Source organism: Corvus brachyrhynchos, unplaced genomic scaffold (genome assembly GCF_000691975.1).
Source record: "Corvus brachyrhynchos isolate BGI_N302 unplaced genomic scaffold, ASM69197v1 scaffold856, whole genome shotgun sequence".
In the NCBI taxonomy this organism is placed as follows: Eukaryota; Metazoa; Chordata; class Aves; order Passeriformes; family Corvidae; genus Corvus; species Corvus brachyrhynchos.
Genome location: NW_008238673.1, coordinates 317046 through 327963, shown reverse-complemented (window position 1 = coordinate 327963; position 10918 = coordinate 317046). Strand labels below are relative to the sequence as shown.

Here is a 10918-nt window from a genome sequence, read left to right as displayed (position 1 = left end):
AGTGGCAGAGGGCAGTTCTGCTTGTACATCTCAGTGGTTGGGAGCCTATTGCTTTGATAAAACCAGGCAGAAAGGTCCAGGTTTTAAATGAGCTGCCCTTCCAGAAGAACCCATAGTTGGTCAGCAGTTTGCCTGCCATTACCCACCAGTCCCAGCCTTTCCATGGCACTCAGTAGCATAGGCAGTCTCTGTCCCCTGCTTACTGCTGGTGACCCTTCAGTCAGGGATAAGCCATGCTAAATGCTTGGCTCTTTTTTTTTTTTTTTTCCTCAAAGCATTGTTGATGCTGTTTTTCTCCACTTTTCCACAGCTCTGCTTGGAGGAATGAAGCACAAGCAAGTCAGAGTAAGTAGTAGTTCCCATCTTGATGCAGTTGATGTTTCCTGAAATCATTTGAGCTTGGAGTTTAGAGCAGTGCATCCCAGCATGGCACAGGGTTATTCCTGCTAGGCTTAGATGGAGCTGTATGATTGTGGCATGGCAGAGCTTAGCAGAAGCCAACACACTTGTATTCAGATCCATGCTCCTGTGCTAAATTGTTTCTAGCTCTCAAGGAATCCTATTCAAAGCTCAGTCTGTGGCTGCCTTGCAGAGTGCAGTGTATAGCAATTACTTGCAAAACTTTTGAAACTTAAGCACTCTGACTTCCCCATTCAGGTCTTTAAGGGATGTTCATATGCAATAACTGCACTGTAAAGGACGTGTATATATTGTGGAATACCTCATCCCTGCATATTATGTCAGTCCTGTGCATTCTTTCATTTCCATGCATCAGCAAGCACACTGCATATATTTGTAACTTGCTTTTTCCTTGCCTTTCTAAATACTGACGTAATTAAGGAGTGCCAACTTTAACTAGGCTAGTTAGGTGTTCCTGCAGCTACAACACTTGGTTTTCTCCCCAGGCAATTTTCAACTGTAGCATTTAAAGGCTTGCCACTGAGAGCTGACATAGAGTACCCCGACGTCTGCATGGATCCTCTTTACCCTTTGCTTTGCCAGCAGAGGAGGTAGTGTCCAACAGCTAAACAGTATGGCAAGACCTGGAAATACACTGTCCCTCAAAGTTTTAATGGAATATGAATAGGGACAGGAAAGAAACTATTGCCAAATGCTAATGCTTTGCTTACGCTAAACAGTGTTCTAGTGTTACCAAAGCACAGAATGCTTTTTCCTGTGTCCTTAGTGCTGTCATGTGTTAGAGCAGCAGAACACACTAGCTACGTCTTCACAGCCCTGAAGCAAGGCTGGCTGTGTGGCTCTTGGAGCACCACCCAGGACCTCTGCTCAGACCCTTATGTCTTTGTATGTGTTAGATGAATATTTAACCCTGTTGGAATGAGACTGTCTCCTAGGAAATAATGGATTCTCTTAGTATTGTATTCATGAAGTATCTGACATGCATTACATAGGGACCAGGGCACTGCTCCAAGGCAGACATTCCAACAGATCGATCTGTGTTAACATAAAAAAAGTGAATGTGATGGTTCTCCTGCCCCCCCGAAGCCACCAGCAATCAGTCTTTGCAAATTAACATACCAGGCTAAACAGATGCATTTTGTGTTCATGCAAATGCTGCCAAGAGCCGGCCCTAACTGACTGTGAACTGGAATTTGTTCCAAAAGCAGGAGCAAGGCAGCCAGTTGTGCACTGCCCCCTGGAGCTCTGCTCAAGGAAGCATCAGGAGCAGGGAGAGAGCGCCTTTCCCCAGACAGAAAAAAAATCAGTTCGGCAATAAAGCACAGAGAGGAAGCAACTTGAGTGTCTGTAGTCAGTAGGAAGGCTGGCAATCAACCCCTGGGGAGGACACTAAGCATCTTAGGATAGGCAGAATCCAGACAGTCTGCAACTGCCTGCTGAGACAGTTCTTCCCTAAGCAGCCAAGTTAGACCTGTCCTTTTTTCCTTGGGAGGGCTCAAGAGGTCTCCAGCTCTGGGCTATTGATGTCAGTATTGCACCAGACTGTTAAATGGTTTCTGTTAGGTTGCATATAATTAGGATGATACTTGAAGTATTTTTAAGGAATGTGAAGATTGCAGTTTGCCAGTATGTTTGCTGTACTACAGGATGCTTTGGTTCCTAGGCTGGGGAATGTGAAATAACATGTTTTATATTGCTGGATTTTAGGAGCTTTCCTGTGTGCTTTCTTACCAGTTTCAGAGCAGAGCAATACGCATGCAGGTGCAAAAGCAACACATGATGAAACACTAGTTGAGCAAGGCAGGGGATGAAGGTGTGGAGAAGACATGACTGCTCTCTGCTCCCAGCTGCTTTGGGAATTCACCTCTGCTTCTTCCACTGAACTATCATTGCATGTAATGATGGGAGAACCCCTTTTTACCCTTCCAGTGTCATGAGGAGGCCTTCAGAGACTGGCTTATTCCAGAGCAAAATGATGTGAAACCACGTAGTAGCACTAAATTTGTACGCTTCCCAGGGCCAGAAGTGGAGAGGCATGTGCATGGTGGTAGGCACAGGTTCCAGGGTCTGGTATCATCCTGTGCTGCTGGACCTAACAGAGCCATTTTTTGATCCCCCAGTCTCCCTGCCTCGGCTCGTGGACATGGACTGGAGGGTGGACATCAAGACGTCTTCAGACAGCATCGTAAGAATGGCAGTCCCTACCTGCCTGCTGCAGTTAAAGGTAATGGCAGTGGCTGGGAAGGACTGAAATAATGAAGTCCAGCACCTGACTTGCCAGGGCAAACCAGCTCGGACAGGCATGTGGAGCTTGCCTCTTGCCTGGTGGGCAGTTAGACTTTTTCAGAGATGATACCTGAAATGCCACAGAGCCTGGGAATGATGTCTCTGATGAAAGCTCTCTTGCGCAGAAGTTTTCTGTGCATGAGGAGGTGAGAAGTCACCATGTTTGTTCCTAGTTACCATTGCTTTCTACAGAAGAAAAGAAGATAAATCCTGAAGCCATCATCCTTTAAGTCTAAGCACTCCATCAGCATGTTTAGCTGGCTTCATTAGTTGGGAAATGACTTTAGAGTACTAATAACTTCCTTCACTGGCACATCTATCATTTGGGGAGTATACCTAACTTACTGCTTCTGTTGTGGATCCCCCCCAACCAATAAAAATCAGATGGGTGGGATTCAGAGGAGGAGTTAAAATCTAATTTCTGTGTTTGGGGTGGGGTTAAGTATCCTGTGTGGTATCTGCTGAGATGCTTTTGATACAGATGTGGCTTCCTGCCAGGAGTATCTTCAAAATTTCCCAATACTCATGGCAGTGGATGCTCACTTGCACTCTGTCAATGGGAGTGCATTTCACTAGTGGAGCACACAGCTTAGGAAATGTGCTGTGGTTCTTCAGGATGGAGCTGGATTCCAAATTCAAACCATTTTGTTTAATCTATGTATTAAACACTGACTTTTGTAGTGGCCCTGGAAAAACACGTGAATGACTTTTTTTACAACTACCATCTGCATTCCTATTTTAAGATTCAGGAAGATGCTGCCTTATGTGGAAATAATCCTGTTGTTTCTTCACTGAATGTGGAACTGAGCAAAGAAACCCTGGACACTATGTTAGAAGGTCTGGGAAGGATTCGGGACCAACTTTCTGCCATTGCAAACAAATGAATGCTCAAGGGCATGGATTCCAGCAGCAAGGACGGGAAGTATTCTCTTCCTACAGCTGTCTGAAGTTGCAGCCTGGTGTAGCATGTTATCTATTTCAGCAAAACAAAACTAAAGAGGTTTCTTTTTTGGATGAATGAGATAGCTCTTGAAAAGCTAACACTCAAATATTCATTTGGTTGGATGCCAAAAAGTGCTTTCCTATGGTGTTGTTGAACAAAAGTTATTCATCATTTCAGAAGAGGATTTATGGCTTAATCACAAGGGTCATAACTGGAAACAGCAAATAGCTGCAGCCAGTGAAGCAAGTTCTATCTGTGTCCTGAAATGAGAATCTAAAAGGCTCAAGCTGGGTAATGGGCTGCCTTCTGACATGAGAAAAGGAGGGTGCTTCTCTGAAACGTGCATGGACTGAGGTGCCTGCTGCATGTAGCACTCTCCCTCTCAGTGAAGCACAGCCGTGCTGTAGATGGTTGTTATTGCTTGGTAGAGCAATGACGCTGCCACGCGTTCCCTTCTGATCAGCTTCATAGCACCGTTTGCAAAATGACTGTTCTGAACATCTTTAGCAGGAACTCATTTCCTCCTTCTGTTTGAAAAGGGAAAAAGGAGTTCAGGTAATTCATGTTTGGGGTTTATTGGACTCTGGGCTTTGCCTTTGCTGCACAAAAACCATACTGGGAGAATAAAGAATTGAAGGCTGTTGTCTGTGCTGTAGGAAACCCCTCTGTGGCAATACATGCCTATACTTCTCCAAAGTGTTCTGTTGGTTGTGTAAATCTTCATTTAATTAAAGAATGAACTGCTAATTGATTTTGTGAATCCTTTTCAGTGTGGAGGAGATGTTTTCCTGGGTTACCTCAGTCTCTTTGTGATGGTCCCAAGTTTCTAGGCTAGTTTAATGGATGTTCATGTTTGTTGCTAAAGAAGGATCTTTTGTTTCCTGTTCAAATTGATTCATGATTTAAACTTCCTTCTCTTCATTATAATACAATTTCAGGACACCTTTTTCCATGGGCACCACCTCTGCACAATATTAGAGGTGATGACCCTGACCTAGAAGTTTATAAAAATATGTGCATTGAGAATGTGGAGGAGTTAAATGCAGAAAATCAACAAAATTCAGATTCTTCTTTCTGGTGAGCTTCTATAGAGGTCTGTATCCAAAAGTATTTATGGAAAAATCCAATCTTTCCTACAACACTGGGCTCTCCTTCAAGACATAAAACATTTTTTGTTGTGTGTGGAAACACAAAATCATTCCAGAAGGGTGCATAAACTACAAGAACTTTGTTAATTAATTTTATACATCCCCCAAAGTGCAGGCTAGAGTATAAGTGAAGGCTGTGCCTTTAAAAGATACTGGTGAAATGCAGCTTGTGCATCCAGATCAACTGTGTGACAAGTCCCTTGTCAAGGTCTACTTTGAGCAAAGATTATAATGCTTAATATGGTATCAAGGCAAACTGGTACATTTCATGTATAATAGGGACGTCTGAATAGAGAAGATGGATATTTAAGAGTATGTTCTGTAAGAGTCAAGCTGTGAAAAACATCTCTAACAGACTACTTCAGTTCAAGGAAGTTTTGTTGCCTTTGCAGCCTAGCCTTAAAAAAAAAACCTCGTATAGTTTATATAGTACTGTTTTAGAAGGTGAGAATCACAGAGGAGGCAAATAATGCAGGATGAAGTACTGCAGTGTTAGAGGAGCTGAGGAAGTCAAAACACAGTGGAAATCCTTGAGGTAAATACTGAAGTTACAGTCAAAATGTAGGGTCTAATGCAAGGAAGAACTGATGTTTGTTGGCATGTAAAACAATTACACAACTAGACTAGTTGTAAAGAAAAGAAAGACTTGAAAATGAAAAGGCTTTTCCAGTGGCAGAGTGGAGCTTTCTGCAGGTAGCTAAAAGTTGCTTGTGGAGTCATAATGAAAAGGAGTGTGCCCACTGGATCAGATGGCACATGCCAAACATCTGGTGACTTCAAGGGGTAGATTTCAAGTCATTCTGCAAGAAGACACTGGTATTTTCTAGCCACCATTTAGGATGCTGTGAGAGCTTGCCTTCAAATCTTTGCCTAAATTGTTAGGTAGTTTATTGCTGGCTCTAATCTCCTTAGCCATAAGAGCTGAGACTGCTCAGAAAAAGGTATATAAAACAAGGGAGGCTGAGTAGGACTGTCATTATCCAGACAGCAGGAGAACTTCACATTGAAGTCCTTTTTGTGGAGACTGCTACACGGAAAGAGTAAATTGCCTGCTATTGCAGGCAATCATATGTGATCTTTTTCATGAAATTATTGCTCTCTTAAAATGTTAGATTTTCATCCTCTCTCCACATATTGCTGCTGTTTGGTAGGGCTAGCCTAAGAGATGATGTATTCATCCCTGTTACCAGTTTGTTACTGTGCCAACACTGTCCTCTTTTGCTTCTTTCTTACCTTTCCATTTTTCCCTCCTACTTAGGAAGCAGTAATATCCCACTTTTGATGGCTAAGCCTTGTAAGCTCTGTGTTCTGTGCCTTTCAGAATTGCCATGGCCATTCTTCACTTAACAGTTTGCATCTCCTTTGAACGGGGTCATCACCACAAGTGTTTCTGGAGGATTGTCCAAGGACATTACTAAAGAATGAACTGTCATAGTATGTGCTTCACCTGGATGAACGCCTGCCAGGAAACCACATGCCTTCATAGTGAAGTGGAGCTTAAAAGCTCCATCCTCATTCCAGTGTTTGAGAAATAGAAAATTCATTTTCTACATGTACACTTGATAATGGTGCTAATTCAGTTACTGTAAGCAAAACAGTGATAAATTTATTTGTAAAACTCAAGTATGCAAGTTAAATTCAAATTGTAATTTCATAATCATACGTGTTGAATCTCTGTCAAAGTGTTGAAAAAGCATTAAAAATGTTAAAGCCTTCTTTGTATTATTCAAAACAATACAAACAATGCTTCCTTTTACTGCAAGAACATGTGCACTTTAGGGTGTTCAGACTAAAAATGGCGTAGATGTGATTGAGAGCAAAAAAAGCTTAGAAAGAAAATGCCTCTAAGATTCCTAGCTTCTACTTCAGTTACTGATCTTCAAACACTGGTTTAAAGCAGTAGAAGACTTTATAAAACTCATGATGGCTTGGTAAAGGTATAATAATTACTCCAAATTTAGAGTTTAATACGTGAAATTTATATATTCAAGCTCTTCCAAAGCTACCATCTGTACAAAATTTTTGCTTTAACTGAGGTCTTACTATTTCACTTCAAACAAGTTATTTTGTTACTAGTAATCTGGTTTAGAATTGTTTTGACCTAAGTTTAAAATGTTAGTTTCTATTTTTTTGGTATCTAATTTTCACTGGATATAATAAAGTTTATTTAACAGTATAGGTGTTATAGATCCTGCCCAGATCAGGATTGGAAAAGGCATTTTGGGATCAAGAGACCAATCTGGGATAGGTCTCTTGTTAAATTAACACCTCTCTTAAAAATCACAACAGCTTAATCTCGGTTTTTGGTACCAGGAGCAACATACCTAGTGGTGTAATTTCCTCAGCTGCTTTGTAACTGCCGTTATTCTGAGTCATCATAACCCCTACAAAAGTAGCAGTTTAATACATTCACCACTCTTTTTTATACACCCTTAAAAGATTCATCTCAGTAAGCTGTAGAGTGGCAGCACTTGAAGTTGAGGAATCCCACCTCCCCAGAACTTTTCAGTTACACTCAAAAAATTGTAAGTATCCTTTTGAAGCCTCACTGTAAGGATCAGTGGCCAAACAGTCCTTGCCCTTTTAAGCACATAAGAACCTGACTGTTGCTGCTCAATGCTTTAGAAACCTCTTTTCTGGAGTTATTAGTGCCTATGAGTCTTGCCACTGACATTGCTGCTGCTGAAGTGCCTATGAAATATATAACAAAAATAGCAACACAGTGCACCCACCCTGTGACATAATTCACTGGTGTATTTTACTGTCACAACAAGAAGAGGGACCATGGCAGGGTCAGAGCTGGCACTGCAAGCTCACAAGCTTCCTAAGCTTTCTGCAACATTGGCCTTTAAGAAAGAAAGAATCATGGAATATCCCAAGTTGGAAGGGACCCACAAGGGTCATGGAGTCCAACTTCTGACCCTGCACAGGACAGCTCCAACAATCCCACCGTGTGCCTGACAGGGTTGTCCAAACACCCCTTCAACTCTGCCAGGCTGGTGCTGTGACCACTTCCCTGGGGAGCCTGTTCCAGTGCCCAGCCACCCTGGGGGAAGAACCTTTCCCGAATAACCGGCCCAGACCTCAATAGAGAACAAGAAGATGAGCCGAGATTTACAGTCCTCCTAGTTCGCTAGCACACTCAAGCCTAAATGTCACTGTCTTTGAGAGAATTGGACATAACCACAGGTGAGTATTTCCAGCCTGATAAGCTGGGACCGCCTGGCCCGGCTGGGCTCGGCCCTGCCCTGCTAGACCTTGACCAGTCCGGCCCGGCTGGGCTCGGAAAAGCACCTGACCATCTCTCGGCGACACGCTGGGGACTTGCGAATGAAGGAGACTGAGACCGAAAGGATGCCACACAAAAGAAACATTCCTGAAAGCGTAAATTCCTTTTCCCCAGGAGATGGCGAGCTCGGTCTCCCGTTTCTCTTCCCTCCTCAGTTTCTCGGCAGGACAGAGCAGTCTGGGCTGTCTTCCTTATAATCTGGAAGCAAATCAATGACTGCCGGAGTCCAAAGAGCACCAAACCAGAAGGGGGATATTATTCACTGCTCAGCAAAAGGTCTCCCAACTGCTCCCATAGCTGCGGGTTGAGGCAGCTGAGCACATTTTAGGGGAAGCTGGCAGAGATGGAAGTAGCAGACGGTTCTCTGCACTGTGCCAGTCATTTTAAACACAAAGAAGAAGGAACTCTCCCTTCTTTGTGCCAGGTTAGATGCTTAGTCCTCCAGGGAGAGCTTTGGCACTCGCAAGGGAAAGAAAAATGTTGTATTTAAAGGGATGCTGACAACTTTGAACGTTTCCAAACTGGCCTCTCGCAGACAGTGCAAGTTTTGCACAGATTTATCTTTAAATAGTGGTGAGCAGGACACTGTAAAAATCACATCTGGAGAAGGAAGTAAGATGGGGGGTTGGGGGGGGCGAGAGTTCCTTCTTTCCCAAGCATGTCAGAAACCAATTTAAAACAGTGCTCGAAGCACAATGGCATCCTGTGCAATGTATATACAAATTCTCTTGTTGCATTTCCACTCACTTTTGCTGCTGCTGTTAATACAAGGCCTGGGATGAAAGCATTCCCTCCCCTCGATGACCTTCCTGCACCCCCTCCGCCCAGGAGGCATCATCCTGCCACTCTGGGAGGGGAAGTGCTAATGCACACTAGCAACACTGACACACCACACAGGGCTGTCAAATATGCAGAGTAAACACACAGAACAGAGGCAGTGAAATAGCACCCTGCTTTCATCCTCACTCTCTTCTAGTCACTGTTCTTGTAAAGGCTGCTTTGGAACAATAGTAGGTACGGCTTTTTTCCCCTCCTCTAAGGAAGACACAATTTGTCAAGTTGACAGCATCCCTTTATGCTGATGAGATAGTGAGGGTTGAGTGCCAACTAGCAGCAGAAATATAATAGCATCCATCAGAGCTGTTAGCTAGAGTTGGCCAGTGCTTTTGTTTGTAATTTAGAGGGCTATAACTCAGCTTTGCAAATAAGATGCAGGAGGAACTCTACACCGAAATCTGGACCTTGCAGTGGGCCCTTTTAGTTTCTTGCAAAAAGAAAAAAATCAAATTTGCTTTGACATTCTGCACTGTGCTGAAAAGAAGTGATAAGAAACCTGGATGAGACGACTGCAGTGTATCAATACCTTTGCACTGATAGGGATAACTGGAAATGCTGATTTCTTTACAACTCTGTCACTGACTGTAGGTCCAGGGTGTCAAACACACAACCTGTATCAGTAAGTCTTGAGGCAAATGGAATCTTCGCTTCCAAACAAATCACTGTACAGGTCAGCAAGGCTCCCTAACCTGCATCTCTACGCCACACAGTGGCAGGCCTCAACCCACCGAAAACTCACTGAAGATTTATGACCAGAATCAGTAAGATACCTACTGTCTGAAGTATTCTGGTTCCTCAGTGCTTGGTGGCATTTAGGCATTGGGGCCTCATTCCCAAGCCCGATTCTGCATTTATCTTATTTTATGCCTACACAGAGACATGACCTCTACTTTAGAACAATTTTTTTTTTTTTTCAATCCGCTAGTGTCAGCCAGTATTATTCCATGCACTATTAAGCCAGAAAGGTAAAAATCCAGAAAGTTTGAACTGGATCTCAACAGACAACTGATATACTTTTGTGTCTGATGACAAATAAGTAATCAGAAGATCAGAGTGAAATCAAAGAAACACAAAGGCATGTCTTTAGTGCACTGCATAACTGAAAGTTAAGAGAACTGCATTTAGAAACTACTTTTTTTCCTCTCTGAAAAGAACAGCATGAGTGTACTTGGCCATCTGTGTCTCAGGATGTTTTCCTTTTCTTGGGCACAGATGGTAAACTTCAAACATCACTATCTACCACATAAGCCCTGTACGCAATCCTATTTACAATTGCTAGCCATTGCTTTATAGTGACCTCATTTTTCCCTTTGGTGCTGTCTTGGAAGTTCTGCCTCATACAAAGGCACTGAAATAGACACATTCAAAGCTCCCTTGTGGGTGTGGTAACATACTTCTCAATAAAGCAAAGACCCTTTAAATAAAACGAAAGCTGGCCACATTTTCGCCTTGTCCTTAGGCAAGTAAAACGTAAAAAACCCCTTTCCAATGCTTTCAAAACAGTAAAATAAAACAGCTAAGCAAGAAATCTAGTCAAGGCGAACCTTCATTCCATCTTCTGGCTTGTACAGCACCTCTCCAGACTGCACATTCTCTGAGGCAGAGACCCCGTCTTCACAGCCCCATACAGGAGACTGGCTGCCACCAGTATTCCCATCAGTAACACCAAGGAGCCTGTCTCCTGGTGTTCATGCATCACCAAAATACTGTAGTTATTTCAGGATCAGATTTCCAATTGCCTGACACAGCAGCAGTCTTATCTTTTCCTAGATAAATGAGGCTGATCTATGCAGTTTAATGGGTGGATCGTGTCACCACTGACAGCTCGCAGAGAAATGGTCCAATTTTCAGAGGTGTGGAATACTTACTTTGGAACTTCAGATACTTCTGATATACTTCTGATAACCCTCCCTCTGAGCCCATCTAATCTGCCGTGTCAGAAGGGACCTCGGTACAATTTCCCCCATGAGAAGTGATTGTTGTGGCATTTTTGGT

The 10918-nt window shown here is 43.1% G+C and overlaps 1 protein-coding gene across 1 annotated transcript; it reads left to right on the top strand.

Annotated features, from left to right (window-relative positions):
* Nucleotides 1-310: 310 nt before the first annotated feature.
* COMMD9 (COMM domain containing 9) lies at nucleotides 311-4409 on the top strand (the record flags this gene model as incomplete). Its single annotated transcript, XM_008636696.2, has 3 exons — nucleotides 311-345; nucleotides 2541-2644; nucleotides 3450-4409. Coding segments are annotated over 3 exons (280 nt in total), but the record flags the coding sequence as incomplete, so codon positions are not given.
* Nucleotides 4410-10918: the final 6509 nt, after the last annotated feature.